The sequence below is a fragment of the Triturus cristatus genome, chromosome 2_1 (assembly GCF_964204655.1).
Source record: "Triturus cristatus chromosome 2_1, aTriCri1.1, whole genome shotgun sequence".
In the NCBI taxonomy this organism is placed as follows: Eukaryota; Metazoa; Chordata; class Amphibia; order Caudata; family Salamandridae; genus Triturus; species Triturus cristatus.
The window spans coordinates 716,912,412-716,936,257 of NC_140581.1; the positions used below are offsets into that span (position 1 = coordinate 716,912,412).

Below are 23,846 nucleotides of genomic sequence, written 5' to 3' on the forward strand. Positions count from 1 at the left end.
TTTTAAATACTGGATTACATATTTGGGTAAATGTAGAAATTGTCAATTCTTCAGAAAACTTAAAGTACTATAATTAGGCCACTTTAAACAGTTTTTCCTAGATTCAAAGCCTCATTGCTGATCGAGTTTGCACTTGTTTCCTAGCATAGGAAGAAACACCATTTGTAAACTAGTTTAACTAGCCTAATAGTACTTTAATGAACATTTGAGTTCAGAGCAATGATGCTTTACGTATTAGGGTGCTTCATAGAGGAGTATGGGGTCTAGTAACCTTTATGTTTGGGATGTGGCAACTGCCTAGTTAACCTTTTTTACCCCAATGTGTACCGCCCCTTTACTAAACTAGATCACAAACTTTCTTCTAATATGTAAAGCACCAATACTAAGCCATTTGATTGGTGTAGCTTTGGTATGTGTTACTCTGGGGCAAACTGGCAAAGCATTTGTGATTTGCAGAATGCGGAAACTTAACAGTGCTTTACATACATGGGCATTGTGACCTGGGATCACACTGATATCTTCAACTTAATAAATTACTCGGCAATTTAAGGCCTCTGAAATTAGTAACCCGTTAATGTGTAACCTGCACCATTCTAATGTTCTACATAATGTGGGTGTGTAGCTAACACTGCTATTGCTGCCCACTGGTACTTGCTCAGTGCCCTTGGGAAATTCGTTCTGTGTGTGTGAGAGATTCTTGGTTGGACTTCTGATTCTCTGTGGTACCCAATCTGTGTGTGATCAAGAAGATTGTACTACTGGAGCCCTTGTGGACACTAAAATGGTCCCGAAAAAAACAGATGCTCCTCAATCCTCCTTCGTAAACGGTCATAGTAGATGTACTAAAATAGTGCGGGAAAATCATTGTATTTTTCTTATTTCCTCATTTAATAATTTTTTCTTAACTGAAGTTGTGAAATGCAAGTTGTTCTCTAATGTTTATTCGTTGTGAGGAAGAAAAGTAACTCAATTTAGTCCTACAGAAGCTACTGCAATAGGACTTTCGTGTGAAAGTAGCCATGTTTAGACACAGGACGACATTAAATGAATGCCTAAATATATATATATATATATATATATATATCGTCAACCGGCGCCAAAGTTATTCCAAATAGAATGTTGCGGATTTCCTATGGAAACACGGTCCTAACTATAACTATCTACTGGCAACCGCCAGTAGATTATATAGATATAGATATATATATATAGATATAGATATATAGATATATATATATATAGATATATATATATATATATATATATATATATATATATATATACATACACGCATATTAAGCTTTATTTTGAGGTATTTATTTAGATGGACTCCTCTTGTAAATGTAATGCATTGTTTTGTTTTTTTAATCAGAGGCAGATGATTATGGATGTGGTGATAAAAAAGAAATGCCAGAAAAAAAAGAGACTGGGAGTGAAAAGTCCACGACTTCAAGTTTCATGCCTTTGCCTTCTGCAGCCATCGATCATGAAATTGAAATACTGCTTTCTGAATGGAACAGAAATGCTGACATGCTTTTCAGTATTCATCCTATGGATGGTTCTTTGCTGGTTTGGCATGTGGATTGGTTGGATGAATATCAACCTGGAATGTTTCGTCAAGTTCAGGTAATACAGAATTTATAATTTAGATTTAAACATTAGAGTTACAAATGCTCTCTACGTTATGTCTGGTGTGGAAATCTGCTTCAGTAAAATACCAGGCTGAAAGTGTATCTTTTCAAAAAGATGCTATTGTTGCAAGACATTTGTCAGGCCCCTTTGGTTTCTTTTCCTTCAGTGCACCAGAGGCTCATCTACTTCTAAGAAAGGTTGGAACCCGCAGATTCCTTCTTATCTAACTTCCCAAACTAGTTAAGCTGGCAAGGGTCATAAAAGGGAATCTGTAAGAGCTATTATACTCCTCAGATAAAACATTACTGAAAGTAATTAACTTATTGTTTTACAGGTGCTTTATTTTTTGTTGTCCTTTTGTGTCAACAGAGGTTGAGTGCCTTTAATAACAGGGATTAACTCATTCACTAGTATTATGCATTGTTGGAAGATTCAAACTATATTTCAAATCATTCATATCAGTGCTCCTCAGATGACTTTCACTGAATTTGCTTTATACTTCTTAGTTTTGGTAGAGACTGATTGAGCCCTTATCCTCAAGTAGCCACTAAAATAGAATCTAAAATAATATAACACATAGAAGAAGGGGATATGGGTCAGCCCCCTTCAGCCATGTATTGCTGGAATGGCCATTTGCATGCTCGATCTTCCACTGTTGTGATACGTAGAGTGGACAGTGAGTCGCCCATCTTTATCCATTGGCTTTATTGCCAGTGTCATGCCCTTTTTAGATTAGCCTACATGACAGCCATTCATTATATGGACTATAAGGTAGTATGAGTGATGTCATTTTGCCACTTTGTGTGTCTTCACGTCATGATGCAGGTGAGGTGACCACAAGGGTAGCTTGTTTGAAACCTTTATAACAATGCATTTCACCATGCTCCTTTAAGGAGTTGTTTTGTGACATACAAGAGAGAGAGATGGCCGTTCAGTCCTCTGCACCCAGAGTGTTATTAACCACACTCGGTGGCTCTGAAACTGCAGGCTACATCGTAACTTGTATTGTGTGTTATGAAAGTGCTCAATACAAGCTGATCTCTGTTGTCTCACAAATTGTATTGTGAGACTACAGGACCTTGCTTTGCAAAAGTGTGAGACATAAGTAACAGGACTGTGTGATTCCTGTACTTGAGCAACAAGATAATAATAGATCATAATATGTGTTTATCACCTTTAATGACCATTCACAGCCTCTCCAGCCTATTTTATAAAGTGCTCATGTAAGTAAATATCTGTGATGGGGAATGTGTTTGTAGTTTTGTTTATGTCAGTGATATTTTACGTTTTACTGCTATACATGATGCCTTAATACCTGTTTTTTTTTCTATGCTAGCAGCCACTCTTTACAATCAGTTTTGCTTGTCATGAAAATTTGCATCACCTAAACTGAAAGGTTGGCTCTATGGTTTCCTTACTATGGCCCCTAGAAGTAATCCTGCTGATGTTCCCCTGTCACAGCCTTCATTCTCCCAAACCAACCCTCTATACTTTCCTCGCGCCCCCATTGTCACTATAGAAAACAGCCCTGTTTTTAACAAAGCCTCTCTTGTCTGCCTTCTGCGATCACATAGAAAACATACATGCTCGTGGACAAACATTCTAGTGACAAACAAGCCTGTTCAATGGTCAAAAGTATAGGACTGTCTCATAGAGAGCAGTAGTCATTTGGATTTATTCTTAATATTTTTACATTGAAAATATCCTACTTCCTAATGCAAATCAGTTGGGCAAAGGTTATTTGACCTCTGGCTTACAGGTGTAATGGATTGTTGGTGCATTTTGGGGAATAATTGTGCAGTTTGACAAATTTCAACTGCCCCAGGAAATGCAAGCATCTTGGGCTCATGTGCCATACTAGCCTCACATACCTCGGTAGCATTGTCTGTTTATTCTTTCAAAAATATAAACCTGGATATCTATTAAAAACAGAATTAAGTGAGTCAAAGCTTTCCTGAAAACATGGCAGACCAGCCTTAAGTTAATTTACAAATGAAAGTTCAAGATGTTGACATTCTTTTCATTAGATAATTGCCAGGCACTTTTGGATCAAAAGGTTATTTTGATGCCAGCGTTGCAATGATTACTTCTATTTACTAGTGGCCAGACTGGGACACCAAAGCAATCCTTCATTTCACTGAGCGAGAAAGCATAGCGAACAAACCAGACACTATCCTTGAGAGTTAGGGGCAAACTTTGGGAATACGGAGGCAAAATGTAGCTTTTTACAGTACATTTTCTCGTATACAGTGATACAAAAGTTTGGGTTTTACAAGCAAGCCCAACTGAAGATACATTCATTAGGTTATACACAAATATTGCAGGCTTTGAAAATTATTATCTGATTACAGTCACTATTCTGGTTCATAAATAATCACAAACACTGACCTGCTCTAAAATGGGACCTTCTTCGTGAGCATACCCAAAGTCATATCTTGGCTCTAATATTTAGGTACCAGCTATCTAATGCTGAACACTCTAGGTACTCCTATCCCTAGTTTAAAAATTGGTTGTGTCAGACTCCAGTACACAGATGGACCTATAGATTTCACATCAAAAATGTTATGTGCAAATCACAACAAAGAAAAATGTGTGAAGGTAATGAAGGCATTTCACGGAAACACCACCATGGGAGCTGCTGGTAGGTTCTCACCAGTGTGCTCCGGTTTTCATCATTGGCAGCCTCCAAAACCATAAAGAAATAGTGTGAAAAAAGTGCACAAATAAGTTGAAAGTGTGAAAAGGTAAAATATGCACTTAGAAAATCTTCTGCGTGCCACCCAATCCTGACCCCCTACTATCAAAGCAAAAACATCCCACTTTTTTTTTGCTTTTACAAACTAAAAACGAGCTAAACAACCACTGGCACAACCATCAACTTTTAATCACTGCCGTGTGTCTGCTCAATTTAAAAACTGGACATACTGTCGCACTCCATCAGTTCTTAAGAACTGATGGAGTGCGACAGTATGTCCAGTTTTTAGTTTGTAAAAGCAAAAAAGAGTGGGATTTTTTTGCTTTGTTAGTAGGGGGTCAGGATTGGGTGGCACGCGGAGGTTTTTCTAAGTACGCGTTTTACCTAGAGTGTACAGCATTAGATAGCTGGTACTTAAAAATTAGAGCCAAGATATGGCTTTGAGTATGCTCACGAAGAATGTCCCATTTTACAGCAGGCCAGTGTTTGTGATAATATATTCTGAGTGGAGGGCGACCTGCGCTATATCCCTCTGTAGCGCCTTTTTTGAGCATGACTATTCTGGTTCAGACAGGAGACATATTGCTGTAGTTACACTAATCTGAAGAACATAGGCCACAGATAACAGTTATATATAGTGATAATTATTTCATAATATCCGTATTGATACTTTTTCTGGATTTGTTCTGGAAACGGGAGGTCATTTTTCTAGCCACCCCTGGCACCAAGGATTTAGTCAATGTGCCAACCCAAATCAGAAAACCAGTGGTACTGCAACCATTCCACAATCAAATTAGCAATATTTGAGCAAGATGTGTTTCAAGTAACAGTCAATCCCATGTGACATTGCAGTTATAGTTAGTGGAATTCCAAATCCTCTTTCATTAAAGAATCAAACACTCAAGAACACTAGAATATAGTGAAAACATTCTCTTTAGTTTAACCAGTTTTATTGTCAATGGGAAAAAATGGCAATTAGGAACGCCTGGTTACAATTATATGAGTATAAATTTTAACTGCTATAACACCTAATAAAATAAGAAAATGTTTTAGTATAGATAAGAAGATAAAGAATGACCAAGAAAATAAAAAAAGGAGATAGAAAAGAATAAGAATAGATAAAAAATGTTATTTATTCAAAATCAGAATCCTTATCGAGTGGACACAATATGATTTATAACCAAAATAAAAACAAAACTGCAGCCACAACATTCACCAAGAGTGTAAATAAGGAGCCACTCTAACATGTCTATGGTGATAAGTCTATAACAGCCCTCCATCACTTTGTTACTTCTAAGCACTGATCTTATTCTGGCATAAAAAACATATTTTGAGTTTCAGAGAGGATACACCCATGCATACCTGACTGAACAATGGATCTTATGTCAGTGTAGTTAAAACAGCTGACAGCTGACAAGAAAACATGATATGCTTTAAATATGAATTGGTATCATTACAGGATGAACTATTAAGATACATTTCTGTGACATTAAAAAGGGTGTCAAAAGTCTATTGTAAATTAAAGATTGAGTTTAGTTTGCGGCTCTAGAGGGCTTCTGTATTATCATCCATATTTTATTGCATAGTTTAAATGATCAAACAACACCTTTTTCCCAGTGCAATTGAATTTATGTTTTTTTATTTGTGCCAGGTATTCTATTAGAATTATAAAGAGTAAAGGCTTTAGGTTTAAGTGATCAGACATGTTGGGGGCACTGATCTTTCATGTTCTTCGACAATTTTGACAGACAACGTGGTGCACTTATCATATATTTCTTGTGTTACAACTTGAAACGTCTTTTCAAAAGATTTTGGCAACTTAAATTAACTTTGACATTAATTTCAGTGTTTGGAAAAAGAAAACATACTTGCACAAAAGTTTAACTATTGTTGCAATACATTTTATGCAAGGTTTGCCCAATGATTTAAGAAATTTTCAGAATTGCATCATAAATGTAAAGTCCTGATGGAGGACCCCATTCCCTCCTCCTTTTAAAACTACAGCACTTACTCCTATTTAATGCTTCAAATTAAACACCTGCCCATTCTGTTGGTTTTAGTCCTTCAACATTTTTTGTCATTCTTTTGATATGTAAATCTTTATTTCTAGCTCAGGTAGATGACTGCTCGTTGACCCAATTCCCTTGAAGATTTGTCAGTTTTTCAAAAAATGTGTACATTCATTATTTCTGATGGATGTACCTATCTGCGGATTCCTCACCTTTTAAATTACCCAATGCACCAGGTTGTCACTGTAGCTTTTCTTAACAGCCAGCTCTCCCACGTTGATGAGGACATCACAATGCCCATGGCTCTGCACATGGCTCCATGTGACTTCATTGAAGCCATTTAAGGCCCTTGTTGGTGTGCTGATGTCGGTTCCATTTTTCTGCGCTTTTGATGCATTACAGTTTTTTGATAGGCTCACCATAGAGATAGCAGTCTTGACATTCTTTCCATAAATTGCAATGTGGTTGCAGGAAAAATGTCTCCACCAAGGAAATCCGGGTGCAAGCTGTGCAGGGAGTGTGAGGGTCAAATGTCGATCACTGATCCTTATGAAGATGGTTTTTGGTGTCTTCATATTGACCAAAACGTCGACACCTGTTAAACATGCCAAAATATTAACCCCAAAGCGCTGAAGGAGAGAGAAGCAAAATTCCACATGGCCAAGGCAAAGAAGGAGAAGAGAGGATGTTGGAAGTCTCGTCTCCACTTAGTCACCATCTCTCCAATCCCCGAAGTCATCAAAGAGGAAACATAGAATAACTGGCGTCATAGATCCTGACACTGGTCTTTGAAGGATGAGTCTCCGAGGTCGATGTCTCCACACCCGAAGTCGCATGAAGATTGAGATGAGGTGACTTCGGCCCCTACTCTAGTAGCCTTTCCGGCATCGCCTTTGAGTCCAAGGTCACCACAGCCTTCGCCTGGACGTCCTGATCCTGGCCTCCTCTGGTGCCGAGAAAGGCAACTCTTTTGCAAGTAGAAGTTCAGCTGTAGTCGCTAGCGCTGATTGCACCCTCCCCGATGTCAGCCGAATCTGCTCCGGCATCTCATCACTTGACTCCAGCACAATTAGCCTCTTAAGCACAGGTGCCAAGGTCACTAGCGGCGTTACCAACACCACTGATGCCATGCTAGTTTGACCAACTCTGTTATTGAAGTTGAGACTTGGATCTCAATGGGAAGCTCAAAGGGGAGTAGTAATTTTTTTTATAGAAAGAGAACTATAAGAGGCCAAAATAGTGTCACTGGATCCAGAATTGGAGGGTTTGGAAGTGGCAAGTGGTTAAGACACTTCCCTGTAATGGGAATTTTTGTCTCCTAACAGCATTCCGCCACCAGAGGCTACATCATACCATTCAGTGATAGGGAAGGCGGCTGACATGTTGGAGCTGCCTTTTCCATTAACTGAACTTAAGTCAGATTTACTCACAGAAATGCTGCATTCTACTTCTTCCATAACAGAGCGTTTATTGCCATTTAATGAGGCATTAACCGAACAAATTGAAGAGATTTAGCACTAGCCTATGTCATCCTCTGCAGTATCTAGACCAATTGCGAGGAGAACCAAGCTTGTTCTGGGAGATCCTGTATTTGTATCCACTCACCTTAGAGCTTGGTGGTACAAGCTTCCCATTTGTCCAAGTTACTGGGTCTTTTCTGATGTCCCCAACATATAATAAGGAATTAAAATAGATGGAACTGTCAGCGAAGAAGGTGTTTTACTCCGGTAGCATGACATTAAAGTCAACCTACACAACTTGTTTGTTGTGACATACATTTATGCACTGATGGACTTTGCCAAAATATTGATATTTTACCGAACTTTTGAACGACGGTCAAGCTTCTGCTCAAAATGTCATTCAGTCAGGCCTGGATACCGCCTATTCGGTTGCAAGAGCGATGGGGACTTCAGTCACTACAAGGAGGCATGCATGGCTGAGAGGGTCTGGTTTCTCACCGGATGTGCAAAATACTGTGATGGATTTGCCTTTCGACTGGTTGAGGCTGTTTGATACCAAAGCCGATTCTGCCTTGGAGAGATTCAACGATAGCAAAGCAATGGCGAGATCTTTGGGCCTTCAATTGCAGCCCAGGGATTACAGGCTGTTTCAGAGGTTCCGTGGGTTTGGCAGAAACGTCTCCTTTTGAGAAAGGCAGCAATACCAATAACAACAGCAGCCATCCAATCCCCTCTATAGGAGTCATAGGGGACGGGGCAGAGAATGAGGAGCTGCCCCTCAGCTATCTTCCTCCTCTTTCTCCCCGGCCAACGTCACAGGAAAGCAGCCTGGGTTTTCCCATCTTGGAGCATGGTTTGCCGATGGGAGGACGGACGTCCAAATTTCTACTGCAGTGGAGATCCATAACATCAGATAAGTGGGTATTAAATATTATAGAAAATTGGTACAGCCTACCAGTCTAAGAATTGAAACCAACCTTTCCTCCCCAACAAGGTAATTGTTCCAGAAGCCATCTTCTGCTCTTTCAACAGGAGGTCCAATCTCTACTTCAAAAGGATGCAGTAGAGTTGGTTCCAGAGCAGGAACGGGGTAAGGGATGCTATACCCGGTACTTCCTGAATTCCATATAGGACGGTCATTTGCGTCTGATCCTAGACCTTAGGAGCTTGAACTGGTTCCTCAAGCACAGGTGCTTCTTGCGTTGGAGAAGGAAGACTGGATGGTCTCGATCAATTTGAAAGATGCATATTTTCACATTCCTATTCTGCAATCTCGCAGGAAGTATCTGTTTCATGGTGGGGTTTCAGCATTACCAGTTTGCGGTCCTTCTGTTTGTTCTTACTTCCGCACCTCGTGCATTACAAAGGTGATGGTGGTGGTCGCAGCACATCTCAGAGGATGAGGGAGTACCAGTATTCCCTTACCTGGTCGATTGGTTGACCATGGCCAAGTCTCAAGTGTTGGTGTTGCAGTTGACAAATCAATTGTTGTTCAACCTGAGCTTTTCCATCAAAAATCCCAAATCCTGCCCAGAGCTCTCACAGCACATTCTGTTCATAGGGGCAGTGCTTGACACTATGATGAAACAGCCTACCCTGCTTCTCAGACTATTCTAGGCATTCAGGCTGATTCTGATGTTTCAAAATGGAACTATGCTTCCAGTCCTGAAGGTCTTTTGCCGACTGGGTCGTATAGCCTCCTGCATTCTGTTGGTCACAAATGCATGCTGGCAATTGAGGGCCCTCAGTGGTACCTCCACAGGTAGTGGTTTCAACAGAGTGGGGATCTTAAAGAGTTGTCCAGGATCTCTAGAGACACTGCAGTGGATCTGCCATGTGGAGTTTATCTGTCAATCTGTCTCAAGGGAAGGCATTTTACCCTCCTCCTCCGGTGGCCACATTGTTAACGGATGCCTCCATTGTAAGGTGGGGAGCTCATCTGGGGATCTGGAAATTGACGGACTTTGGTGTCCAGAAGAAAGATTGTTTCCTACCAGCCTGTTGGATTTGCGGGCGATACTTCTGGCTCTCAAGGCCTTCCTCCCTTCCACTTGTGGTCAGTCAGTGCAGAGACAATTCTACCATAGTGTGATGCATAAACAAACAATGAGGAGGCGTAGCTCTGGTGAGGTGAACCACTCAAAAGGGACAGAAGAAGATAGATGACAAACAGTGGTCAGAAAGAAATACTCTAGGGTCCAAGTATGCAAGAGTTCTGATCCATTGGAAAAGGAAGTCTTGGCAGATACAGTTATCCCCCACTTCTGCAGAACATTGCTTGCCTAGAGGAACCAAATCCAGAGAATGCCATCCACGAACATACACAACAACAGGCACCAAAAGGAGGTGAGGAAGGTTGAGGAACACAGGCCAGTCAGAGGCCGGAGGACAGTAGGATGGCACTAAGTGCCCCTGACATTCACATGCAACACCTAGTGGGTGTCTAGCTTTCAGTGGGGAACACTCTCACTCTTTGTCCTCTCAGGCTTAACCTACGCTATTGTCATGTTGACTGTTGGGGATGCAGACGTGGGTAGTGGGAGAAAGTGGGGAGGGAGGGGTAGAGTTGGGGGTCTTAGTTATAGAAGGAGAAGTTAGAGGGGGTTGCTCTATATTAAGGGAAAGATGAATAGGTTGTGGAAGTAAGGGCAATGTGGAGAACATACAACACCAGGCACACATGACATGGAGCCATCACTGGGAAAAGTCTAGCAGATACAAGGTGAGGGGAGATACTTAATACTGACATGGACTGTCAACGGCCTCGGAAATAAAATCAAGAGAAGGTTGGTGGCCAACTGTTTTATGAGATTGAAACCCGATATAGTCGTCTTTCAGGCCACACACTGTGTTCCTTGGGAGAGGGATGTACACCACCCTTACCCATGCTGGATTTTCCAAGGGATCCAGGGGAGTGGCTTTATTGGTAAAAAGAAGCCCCCCCCTCCATACTAATAAAACATGGATAGACCCCAACGGCACATATGTAGCAGGTTCAGGGAAGAGAGCACTTACACTAATCAGTGTTTACGCACCTGTTAGGCAAAAATACACACTGGACAAAGTGGCAGAGATTCTATTAGAATCCGTGCTGTCTACACATATATAGTGGGAGGGGATTTTAACGATGTGGTGGACCCACGCATAGACCGCACAAACATGGTGCTAAAATAACAAGGGACAACAATTCTGGCTGGTTTCTTGGATACTTTAAAGTTGGTTGATCAGTGGTGCAAACATCACCCTACTGACCCAGTATATTCCTTCTCCTCTGGTGCGCACAAGGTGTTTTCTAGGCTAGACTATCTTCTCGTCCTAGCGAGAGAAATAGAAGCGGTTGAGAAGATCAAATATCTAGCAAGGGGTCTGTCGGACCACTCGCGATTCTGTTTGATGGAAGGACGATGATCCCACGGGCTGCGATCCGGGTTGAGGCTAAGTGCCTGGAACCTCTGAGATCAGGCAGTAGCCCGTGTAATAAGAGTGGAATCTGAACTCTATTTTCGTGAGAATGAAGGCTCAATGTCTTTGGCGATCATCCTGTGGGAGGCATTCAAAACAGTGCTCCATGACGGGGCACAAAACGTCATAGCACATAAGAAAAAGAAAGAGATCCGAGCAATTGAGGCACTAGAGTGAAAGCTCCTAGACTTAGAGAGGCAATTAGACCTGGAGGCCGACCCGCTTATAATTCATCAGCTAGCAGTCACTCGAAGGGAATATCAGGCTCTAGCCCGCCAGGAAGCGAAAACTCAGCATTTGGCAATGCATTATCACCTGTATGAGACTGGAGACAGAGCCAGGAGATTACTGGACTGGCTCTGTAGGAAAGAGAGGGAAACCAGGTGGGTAGCGACCATTCAAAAGGATGGGTGACATATACAGTGGTCCAGAGCATAGCCGAGGTATTCGCAGGGTATTACGCAGATTTCTACAAGGCCAGGACCCTAGAAGAGTGCCCCCAGATTTGCAAATATTTGAGCGCAAGATACCTCTACCCTCTCAGTAGAGGACCGAGCACTCCTTGATAAAGAACTGACTCTGGAAGAGCTCTTGACCGCCATCAGCAAACCGAAGTCTGGGAAGACTCCGGGTCCCAATGGGTTACCAGCGAAATTTTATATGGCAAACGCCAGCCTACTTGCCCCACATCTCCTAAAGATGTACCTGGCGGCACAGGCAGAAGGGACCCTTCCACCGGACCTTTGTAACGCCACGGTAGTGGTGATCTTCGAACCGGGAAGCCTGCCTCAGATTGCGGAGCCTACCAACCCATCTCATTACTTAATGTGGAAACCAAAATATTGGCTACTACACTGGCCACGCGACTGTTGTCGGTGATGACTTCCCTTATCCACTGTGACCAGTCTGGATTTATGCCAAAGAGGGCAACAAGATCCAACCTTAGCCGGCTGGCCAATTTGCTAGATATGGTGCAAACAAGACCCGACACACACCTATTCTTATCCCTTGATGCAGAGAAGGCATTTGACGGTGTCCACTAGCCATTTATGAGACAGGCACTTTTGAAATTCGGGTTCGCCCTGCTTTCCTAGCCTGGATAGACCTATTATACACTAACCCGAGGGCACGGGTGCAGGTAAATAGAGTAATGTTGGCGGAGTTTCAGGTGTGCTGGAGCACCAGGCGGAGATGTCCTCTATCACCACTATTGTTTGCCCTGGTACTGAAGCCACTGGCTTGCCTAGTCTGAAATCACCCGGACATACAAGGTTTTAGAGACACTCAGGGATTGCTTAGAGATGAACAGATATCACTCTAATCTGATGACCTCCTTCTCTACGTCACCAATCCTGAAGCGACGCTTCCCATTATACTGCTGGTCTTCGAGAAATACGGAAGAAATGCAGGATATCGGATAAACTGGGACAAATCTAGCCTCTATCCAGTGGAAGGGTGTTTAGATAAACTGGGCCTTCCCAGACAATTACATGTGAATAGAGAGCGGGTTTTGATACCTAGGTCTCTACATAACCACCAACATAATGGCAAGCCTTGGCCACAATATAAAAGGTGTCAGAATTCCATGAGGACGTGGAAAGGTGGAGAATACTTCCCCTGATGCTACTGGGTAGTGGAGCCATGCTCTAAATGGTCACCCTAAATTATCTTCCAAAATACAGATCACAAACTCCCAGGGGAAATCTTTCAAACAATATAGAGAAAGATGGGGTTCGCCTACGGGTAGCACTCCAGACCGTTCAACGTAGCCAATACAATGGAGGTATAGCTCTCCCAGACATACAATCCTAGTATCGGGCAGCACATCTAGTGGTCATCAATGAATGGGGACACATAGCAGGTGATCACCCAACATACGCCCTCAAGAGACTCCAGTTTCAAACCTGAACACATACATATATGGCAACAGAGGAATATAGCAATTGCTGCTGTAAACTCAGAGGACCATAGAGGCCTGGAAGGGGGCAGAACGTCAAATGAAGTGGAACAAGAGATGCACAAAGAGACCCCTCCTGTGGGCGGGGACATGCTTGTCAGAATTGGGTAAGCTGCAGGGTTTTGGACCATGGGATATGGTTGGGATATCCAGACTCGGGAACCTGATCTCCTTCAACTCAATTCAACGTGACAATAAGCTGAACAACACCCAACAATATAAATCTTTGTAATTATAACACGCCTGGCGGGCAGAACAACTAGACACATCAAACATCCAAGAATTTGCACCCCTAGAGGCAAGGCTACTTCAAGGAGAAATACCAAAACAAAGCCCTCTCATGGACATAAAAAAACCCTAATAAATAATATTCCAGAGAATCTGGGAGCTCTTGGAACATAATGGGAGGTCACCAAGTGTGAATTAGAAGACATAGACTGTGAAGCAGCATTGATGCATCCTAGAGAAGTGGCTATCAAATTAAGGTTTTGATTGATACAATTTAAGATCCTGTACAGGGTCTATTTTGACAGGGCACACCTACTTAAAATCGGGAGGGCTGAGTCACCAGTGTGTCTCCACTGCAGGACAGAGCATCTGACTTATGTACACATGCAATGGCATGCCACCATAATAAATAATAGTGGACCCAAATAACAGAGGAATTAGGCAAGGTAATAGAAACAATTGAAACCCATGGATGCCAAATACATTCTGTTGGGTATTCCCTCCGAGGTAGACCTCCCCAGGTACAAACTCCTGTTATATAATTTAGGGCTGATAGTGGCCAAGAGAGACATCACCCGAAACTGGGGTGCCCCAGCTCTCCCCACAGTGACAGAGTAGAGAAAGGGTATGGACTTATTCATGGGTGCAGAGAGGGTGACATACAATGAAAGAGAATGCCCGCAGACGTTCTCCAAGGTTTGGAGCCCCTGGCGAAGATACTATGGGCTGGACATAGAGGGTGAGACAGAGGATCCTTAACCAAGGCCGAGAGAAATGTGAGATGAAATAACCCACACCCCCTCATTATAAATAATCTATAAGATTGTACTCACCACCAGACAAGGCTCAGCGATTGCCATTCCAGAAATGAACTGTATTTAGACCACTGCCGAATGATCGATTTCAAAGCTGTCATGTTTAACGATGCTGTTCGTCGTAAGCTCAAAAGATGTATCTATGCCTCATTTTCTTTCCTTGAAATTTGTATCAATAATGTTTTTTATTTTTAAAACAGGGAGGTATAGGGTTGTATCCTCTCTGCAGAGAAGCTCTACGACTCTAGTCCTGTGCTCAGGACCATCAGATTTGTATAATGGCAAAATACTTGCTGGAGTTCTCAACATGCCTGCGGACAGTCTCGGTTGAAATGTTTTCATCTGATCAGGAGTGGCCCTACACATTTTCTGCCTTTGGGGGACCCCTCAGATAGATGGTTTTGCTACTCTCAAGAATACGTTCACTGCCCATAATTCTGCAGCCTCCAGTATCCCATGCAGGGTGCATTGTGGGACGTGTTGTAATTGGACTAGGGCTCCCAGCTGTTTTATGCATTTTCCCCATACCCTTGATTCTTCAGGTTCTAAGGAAGATTCACCAAGTCATATTAATAGCCCTGGCTTGGTCAAGAAGGATATGGTACACAGACCTTCATCACCTCACTGTGCCCTCCACTCCATCTCCCTCACAGGGCAGACCTCTTCTCGCAGTCACAGGGGTAGGTTCTGCACCCCCACCTCCAAAGCCTGCACCTACATGCCTGGAGATTAAACGGGCAACCTGAGTTCTTATTCTCTCCCCCCTGATGTGGTGGATGATATTTTATCAGCCAGAAGACACTCCACCAAGTCGGTTTATGCTGGCAGATAGGCTAAGTTTGTAAGATGGTGTAGGGAGAATTCTATCGACCCCTTAAAGGCTCCTTTGTTAGACACTTTACAGTTTGCTCGTTCCTTGGTGCAGCAAGGCTGTGCAGTTGCATCAGTTAAGGGTTATTTGTCTGCCCTTTCAGCATTTCTATTTTGACCTCATCAACCTTCTCTGTTTAAGTCCCCTATAGTGTTAAGGTTTATTTAGGACCTTACTAACAAATACCCTCCCACTCCATTCATTATGCCTCAGTGGGATCTTAAAATGGTTTTTACATATCATCTGTATTCTCCATTCAAACATTTGCATAGTTGTCCTTTTAAACTGCTTACTTTTAAGATGATTTTTCTAGTGGCTATAACGTTTGCTAGAGGAGTTAGTGTTGCAGGCCCTTAGCGTTGAGGCCCCCCCCCCCAAAAAAACTTTATATGCGGATAAGTTGGTATTGAGAGCCAGGGCTGCTCTCCCGCCATAGGTGGTCATTCCATTCCACTTGGGACAGTCCATTACCCTTCCTACTTTCTATCTTCTTCCACATCCATCTAAAGAGGAGGAAAGGCTTCATCGATTGGACCCCCAAAGGGGCAGTTAGCATTTAGGTGGACAGGACACGTGATCTCCAGCTGGATGATTAGCTGTTTGTTGGCTATGTGGGCAAGATGAAAGGAAAAGCTGTGCATAAAAAGGACATTATCGCGATGTATCATCCTTTGCATTATGATCTGCTACGCCATGGCTCACAAGGAACCTCCAGAAGGTATTAAAGCTCATTCCACTAGAGTGAAGTCTTCTACTTCTGCTGTAGCTATAGGTGTTCCTGTAGTTGACATCTGTAAAACGGCAACTTGGGCATCCTTCCTCACTTTTACAAAGCACTATTGCTTAGACTCCAAAGTGAGTAGGGACGGTCACTTTTCCGGTTCTGCTTTTCAAGGTTGTTTTGGTATAGGAAGACAGGCACCCACCTCCGAGCTGGGGACTGCTTGGGGATTCTTTTCACAAGGTGAGGAATCCGCGGGTAGATTTATCCATCAGACGAACAAGTTACTTACCTTTAGTAAATCTTTTTCTGGTGGATTTAGTATCTACCTGCGTATTCCTTTCTGACCCACCCGCCTCCCCGTTGCATGTCTGCATCTACCAAAAAGAAATCTATTTGTATAATATGTATTTATTGAATATTTCATATACATATGTTTGTGTGTATTTATATATATGTATGTGTGTTGTTCACGGTTAGTTTGGTCCATCTTCAGTTGCTAATTTTATACAATTATCCACTTGGCCCATACTGAGGCATTGTGGGACATGCAGTCCAGATGATTTTAAAAGAAAAAAACTTAAATATTCTCAAAAGTTTGAATTTTGCATGTTAAAGTTTTATAGTGTCACTCTTTTTGACTTCATTCATTCACTAGCAAGGGGTGTTGCTTTTACAACATTACCGAGTTTTCCTTTTTCTTGTATGTTGATTATTCTATTTACACATATGGCTCAGTGTCCTGTGTACAATGTTATGTATGTTTTCAACTTTCGATCCGGGAGCGAGATCTACGTTAGCTTCTAGTTCACTTGGTTATCCAGTTGCTCTCTCCCCCATTTCTAATGATCTGTTCCTTATATTTATGGGAATACTGTACATTGGAGAGATCTCTTTTTTCCTTTTTCCATGGCAGTTATAAGTGGAAGATTCTTGTTGCTCTTAGGGTAATTGATTCACTTGTTCACTTAAATGTCCTGTTTCGACTTAGTGCCAAGAAACGGATGACACATTTTCCTGGATATCTATCTATCCTATCTATCCTATCTATCCTATCTATCCTATCTATCCTATTATCTATCTATCTATCTATCTATCTATCTATCTATCTATCTATCTATCTATCTATCTATCTATCTATCTATCTATCTATCTATCTATCTATCTATCTATCTATCTCTATATATACACACATATATAAATATATAATATTTACACATTTTTGATGTAAACTTTAAAATGTTATTTCATTTGTGATGTTGGTTTCACCTGTTCGCCTCGAAGCCACAGAAAAAATGGGTGGAAACTGATGTCAGCACGCCGACAAGGGCCTCTTATGGCTCCAGTGACGTTGCCATTGTGATGTCCTTGTGGGAGAGCTGTCAAGAAAAGTTTCCATGGAATGCTGGTGCACTGAGATATTCAGAAGTTGAGGAATCGGCAGGTAGATACTGTATACACCAGAAAAAGCGTTACCGAAGGTAAGTAGCATGTTCATATGCTCTATTCAATGCCAAGGGACTCATCTTCAACCTGTAACCTGTGTTAAGGTGTGTACTCTGTAGGCTTTAAAGAAATAGCCGCGGCATTTGACTGCTTTCCGGGAAGCCATCCCACTTTTCTTTTTTTCTAGATTTTTCTAGATTCCACAAGGAAAAGCTTCTTTACTTAGCTCAGCTTCAAAAGCGAAGGTGCTTTAGGATGAGGATTTTTAAAATCTATTCAGAACCGTGCTTTTCTTCTCTTTCTGACCTTGAAGACTCACACTTTCTTTTGTCTGGAAAACAGTGTAGTTTCCCTCCATCACGTTTATCCCCCTTTTTTAATGCTCTATCAGGTCATGTCGTTATCATGGCAGTCCACTGTTCACATTTTAATGTGAGGCATGTCATCCAAGTAGCTGTTGAAGTGTGTAATTGAGTTGTATAGAGCCGTGTCGTGAACCCCTTGATTAACCTTTCTTCAGATTAGTCCCCAGTATAGGACTAAATCTGTTTTATCAGACGCCAAGTAATTGTGAATTCTGATGGATACATCTGCCAGTGGATTCCTCACCTTGTGAATATCCCCTGCGCCAGCATTCCACTGAACTTTTCTTTCCCAGCACTCCACGTCGACGTGGGCGACGTCACAATGCATCGGCTCCGCACGCGACACCGTACGACGTCACCGGAGCCATAAGAAGCCCACGTCGGCGTGATGACGTCAGTTCCCTTTTTTCCGCGCCGTCGATGCGCAACGTTTTTTTCCAGTGCTCTCTAGCTACTTTGTAGTTTAGCTGTGTTACTGTGTAAAATTCAGTATGTCTTCGACGAGGAAGTCGGGCTTTAAGCCCTGTAGGGAATGTGGAGGCCTGATGTCCATGACGGATCCGCATCAGGACTGCTTATGGTGCCTTTCTTCAGATCACGATATGGAAGAATGCGGGTGCTGTAGGAGCATGAATCCTAAAGTGCTGAAGGAGAGGAAGACTAAGCTGTTCATGAAGAAGATCAGTGAGGAGAAGAGAGGGAGAAAAAAAGAGAAGTCAAGGCGGGAGTCATCGACTTCGAGGTCGTCGAAGTCGAAGAAACACCACAAGAAGAGGAAGCATTCTTCTTGGCGTCGGTCCTCGAAGTCCAGGAAGTCGAGGTCGGCTTCGCCCCGTCGAAGTCAGAGCAAGGACTTGTCACCTTCTCCTTCTCCTTCTAAGTCTCCGAAATTTCCCTCGCCGAAGCGGGCTCCAGCTCGTTCCCCGACGCCGTCACCGGCTCCGTCTAAGGCTTCGACTCCGGGTCGAGTGGAGTCTGATGTTCCATTGGATGAGCAAGAACAGGAAGAGGCTGCTCCGGTGCCGGATGACTCTGCGGCTCCGGTGGATGATAATGCGGAGCCGACGCCGGTGACTCCACAAAGGGATACAGGGTCGGTCCCTTATCCCCAATTTCCGGCTCCAGGTACAGATTCCTCAAACTTTCTGAATGCCATGTATGGTATTTTTAATAGGGCGGCCTTCCCATCCGGAGCACCAACTGGTCCCGTGGGTCCGATGGCATATACGCTAGGGGTGCCGCAGCATTATGATCAGGCCCCCTTTCTGCCCTTTATGCCGATGGCGCCTTCTTGGCAGTTTCCGGCGCCGGCTGGGGATCCGACACGACCTCGGATGGACCATCAGTCTTCGGAGCCTTCCTCGACGCCGAGGCCGACTCCATCGGCGCCGCGTCCGGCGCCTCCGACTCCACCTATGGCGCCTCCGACTCCGGTACCTCTGGCTCCACCGACGCCGCGTACGACGTCGACGATGCCGGCTCCCCGGATCCGGTTAAGACAGGAGGCCCAAAGGGTATTGGAGGAAGGGAGATATCGAGCAGAGGTGGAAGAAGGTGAAGTCGACTCTTCTTCGGATGAGTTTGAAGGGATAGAAGAAGCAAGTGGTTTGGATACCACCACAGAGTGGGAGCATACTTCTGCAAGATCTTCTCCTCCACAGGAATTGGCACCCTACCATGTGGTGATTAAGAAAGCCGCAGAATTGTTAGATCTGCAGCTACCCTCTGTGGAGTACAAGTCTAACCTGCTTACGGAGGTGTTGCACTCTCCGACGTCAGCTTCGGAGCCTTTGTTGCCTTTCAATGAGGCCATCTTGGAACCGGTGTTGGAGGTGTGGAGGAAACCTCTTTCATCTCCGGCGGTTTGCAGACAGGTGGCAAGAAGGTACAGAGTTGCACCAGGAGATCCGGATTTTTTGTATACGCATCCATCTCCGGAGACCCTAGTTGTGCAGACTTCATTTTCAAAACATGCTTCGGGTGCTTTCCCTCAGTCTCCGGCTGATAGGGAATCAAAGAAAATTGATCAGGCGGCCAAGAAGTCCTTCTCCTCAGGAAGTATGGCGCTGAAATCCTCTAATGCCACATGCTTGCTGGGGCGTTATGTTCATGCCTTGATGGACTCTATTAAATCTTTGGCCCCTAAGTTGCCTGAGGGGGATAAGTCGTCCTTCTTGGAGGTTGTTGCGGACACTCAGGCAGCTGCCAGGCAGTTGATCCAGTCTGGGCTGGATACGGCGGACTCGGTTGCGAGAATTATGGGGTCGTCTATAGCCGCAAGGAGGCAGGCTTGGCTCGGTTCCTCTGGATTCTCAGCAGATGTTCAGGCCACGTTAGTTGATTTGCCATTCGACGGACAGAAACTGTTTGGGGAAAAGGCAGACTCTGCCCTTCAGCGTTTTAAGGACAGCAGATTGACGGCAAAGTCCTTGGGTCTGCAGGCTCCTGCTAGGGGTACGGCTTTTCGAAAGTCTAGGGGATTCGGAAGAACATCCTTTAGCTCCTTCCGACAGCCCCAACAGCAGCAGCAGCAACAACAGCAGCAGAATCCCCTCTATAGGTCCTATAGAGGGAAGCAAAGGGGTCGGAGAGGTTCTGGACGCAACCCTTCTTCTTCCTCCTCCTCCTCTGCTCCAAATGAGGCTTCAGGGAAGCAGCCCTAGATCCCCCATCCCGGATCATGTAAGACCTGTGGGGGGTCGGGTGTCCTACTTTCTACGGGGTTGGAAATCTGTTACAACCGACCTTTGGGTTTTGAACCTCGTAGAGACTGGGTACGCCCTTCCCTTTCAGGAGTTTCCTCCCCCTTACCCTCCTTGCCAAGGTTATTGTTCGGAAGACCATTTGCTTCTCCTGCAGAAGGAAGTTCTAGCCTTGCTTCAGAAGGGTGCAATAGAGGTGGTTCCGGAGCAGGAAAGGGGTCAGGGATGCTACTCCCGGTATTTTCTGATTCCCAAAAAGGACGGCAAATTGCGTCCGATTCTGGACCTCAGAATCTTGAATTTTTACCTGAGACAGGAGAAATTCAAGATGCTGACGCTTGCGCAGGTTCTTCAAGCGTTGCAGCAAGGAGACTGGATGGTGTCGCTCGACTTGCAGGACGCGCACTTCCATGTCCCAATCCTGAAGTCGCACAGGAAGTATCTCCGTTTTACGGTTGGGTCGCAACACTACCAATTTGCGGTCCTCCCGTTTGGTCTTAATACCGCACCTCGAGTCTTCACAAAGGTGATGGCAGTGGTGGCTGCTCATCTCAGGAGGTCGGGGATCCCGGTTTTCCCTTACCTGGACGACTGGCTTCTGAAGGCAGAGTCCCCAGAGATAGTGCAGCGTCATCTGCAGGTGACATCTCAGCTGTTATTCGACTTGGGTTTTTCGATCAATGTTCCCAAATCTCACCTGGTGCCCTCTCAACGCAACCTGTTTATAGGGTCAGTACTGGACACTACTGTGTGTCGAGCATTCCCTCCTCCTCAAAGGATTCTCGACATTCAGGAGATGGTCCCTTTATTCCACAGTGGAGCGGTTGTTCCAGTTCTGAAGGTCCTTCGCCTGCTCGGTCTGTTTGCCTCCTGCATTCTGTTGGTCAACCACGCACGCTGGCACATGAGGGCGCTCCAGTGGTGTCTCCGCAAGCAGTTGTATCAGCACAACGGGGATCTCAGGGAGTCAATCAAGATCTCCAGAGAAGCTGCAGCGGATCTGTCTTGGTGGAGCGTAAAGGGCAATCTGTCACAAGGAAAGCCCTTCCATCTACCTCCATCGGTGGCCACAGTGATAACGGATGTATCCACTTTAGGGTGGGGTGCGCATCTGGGGGATCTTGAGATCAAAGGACTTTGGTCTCCAGAGGAAAGGTTGCTTCACATCAACCTTCTGGAATTGCGGGTGATTCGTTTGGCGCTCAAGGCCTTCCTCCCTTCCCTTCGCGGTCAGTCGATTCAAGTCCTGACAGACAACACGACCGCTATGTGGTATGTCAACAAGCAGGGAGGAGTGGCGTCTCTTTGTCTATGCAGAGAGGCCTTACGTCTATGGTCCTGGGTTCAGGACCATCGGATTTGTCTGATGGCAAATCATCTGGCCGGGGTGTTGAACGTGCGTGTGGACAGTCTGTCGGCAGTTCTCCGCCGACCACGAGTGGAGGCTCCATCCGGAGGTGGTTCTTCACGTCTTTCGGATGTGGGGGTCTCCTCGGGTGGACCTGTTTGCCACTTTCGAGAACGCGCACTGCCCGTCATTCTGCAGTCTCCAGTATCCGATGCAGGGGGCGTTGGGGGACGCGTTTCAGTTGAGTTGGGGTTCGCAGCTCCTTTACGTGTTTCCTCCCATACCCTTGATTCCTCGGGTTCTGAGGAAGATTCGCCAAGACCGGGCCCAAGTTATATTGATTGCCCCGGATTGGCCAAGAAGGGTGTGGTACACAGATCTTCTCCACCTCTCCTCGTGCCCTCCGCTCTGTCTCCCTCTGAGGGCAGACCTCCTCTCGCAGTCCGAGGGGCAGGTTCTACACCCCCACCTCCAGAGCTTACACCTTCATGCCTGGAGATTGAACGGGGCAACCTGAGTTCATTCTCTCTCCCGCCTGATGTGGTGGATGTTATTTTATCGGCCAGGCGACACTCCACCAAGTCCATTTACTCCTACAGGTGGTCTAAGTTTGTTAAATGGTGTGGAGAGAGATCCATTGACCCTTTAAAAGCCCATCTTTCTGATGTGCTTCAGTTTGCTCTTTTCCTGGCTCAGCAGGGCTGTGCTGTGGCCACGGTCAAGGGCTATCTTTCGGCCTTATTGGCTTTTCTATGCCTTCCAGATCAACCGTCACTTTTTAAATCTCTGGTTGTTCTGAGGTTTATCAAGGGCCTTACAAACATGTTTCCTCCCACTCCATTTGTAATGCCTCAGTGGGACCTTAATCTTGTTTTAACCTTTCTGATGGGGTCTCCATTTGAGCCTCTACATAGCTGTCCTTTGAGGCTGTTGTCCTTTAAGGTGGTCTTTCTTGTAGCCATAACCTCGGCAAGGAGGGTGAGTGAGCTTCAAGCTCTTAGTTCTAAACACCCGTTTTTAGGTCTCGCCTGACCCAGCGCATGCGCTGGTCTGGCGAGACTTATTGAGAGGGCTCCAAAAAGCTCTACCAGGCCAGCCTAGAGCTACAGTGCATGTGCACGGGCGCGCGCGCCACGCTTTACCGCAATTACTTTCACTTTCGCGGCCGCAAGGCCGCTTTGATGTTTGATCATGATCGCGATTGCCATCACTTTCACTTTCGCGGCCGCAGGGCTGCTTTGCATAGCCAATAGGTCTCGCTTTTGGGAACTTATAAGTATTTAGTTATGCGACTGTTGCATGGCTAAACACTTATAAGGTCCCAAAGGCGAGATCTATTGGCTATGCCAATGCTTGTTAACCTTGCATGCTGAAAGGATGGTTCTCAGGAACAGGGCTGCTCTCCTGCCAAAAGTTGTCACTTGGGGCAGTCCATTACTCTCCCTGTTTTCTATCCTCCTCCTCATCCTTCCAAAGAGGAGGAAAGGCTTCATCGCCTGGACCCAAAGAGAGCTGTAAGCTTTTACTTGGACAGAACGAAGGACTTTCGTCTGGATGATCAGCTCTTCGTGGGTTATGTTGAACATTCCAAAGGAAGAGCGGTGCACAAGCGCACGTTGTCGAGATGGATTTTCCTTGCCATCAAGATCTGCTACGCCCTGGCTGGTAAGACCCTTCCTGAGGGCATTAGAGCTCATTCAACTAGAGCTAAGTCATCTACATCTGCTTTGGCCCGGGGTGTTCCTGTGGCAGACATTTGTAAAGCCGTGACTTGGGCCTCCCTCCATACCTTCGCAAAGCATTATTGCTTGGACTCAGAGATGAGGAGGGAGGGCCACTTCGCGCGCTCTGTCTTGCAAGACTTTCTGGTATAGGAAGGTGGACACCCTCCTCCGGGAGTGGGGACTGCTGTGGGAATCTATTCACAAGGTGAGGAATCCACTGGCAGATGTATCCATCAGAAGAACAAGTTACTTACCTTCGGTAACGCTTTTTCTGGTGGATACAGTATCTGCCTGTGGATTCCTCACTGACCCACCCGCCTCCCCGTTGTCCACCTTTGTATACCATGAAAGAGGTCTTGTGGGAAGGTTTTGATATTTTCTTGTGCATTTGTAGGCAATGCTGGTTTGTTTAGC

At 44.7% G+C, this 23,846-nt stretch overlaps 1 protein-coding gene across 2 annotated transcripts in view; it reads left to right on the plus strand.

Annotated features, from left to right (window-relative positions):
- Positions 1–23,846, plus strand: part of DMXL1 (Dmx like 1) — a 1,781,042-nt gene that overhangs the window by 517,348 nt on the left and 1,239,848 nt on the right. For both annotated transcript variants that reach the window (XM_085632653.1, XM_085632652.1), the window contains exon 11: positions 1,370–1,623. In XM_085632653.1, the coding sequence (XP_085488779.1) occupies positions 1,370–1,623 (254 nt within the window). The remainder of the gene's footprint in view (positions 1–1,369; positions 1,624–23,846) is intronic.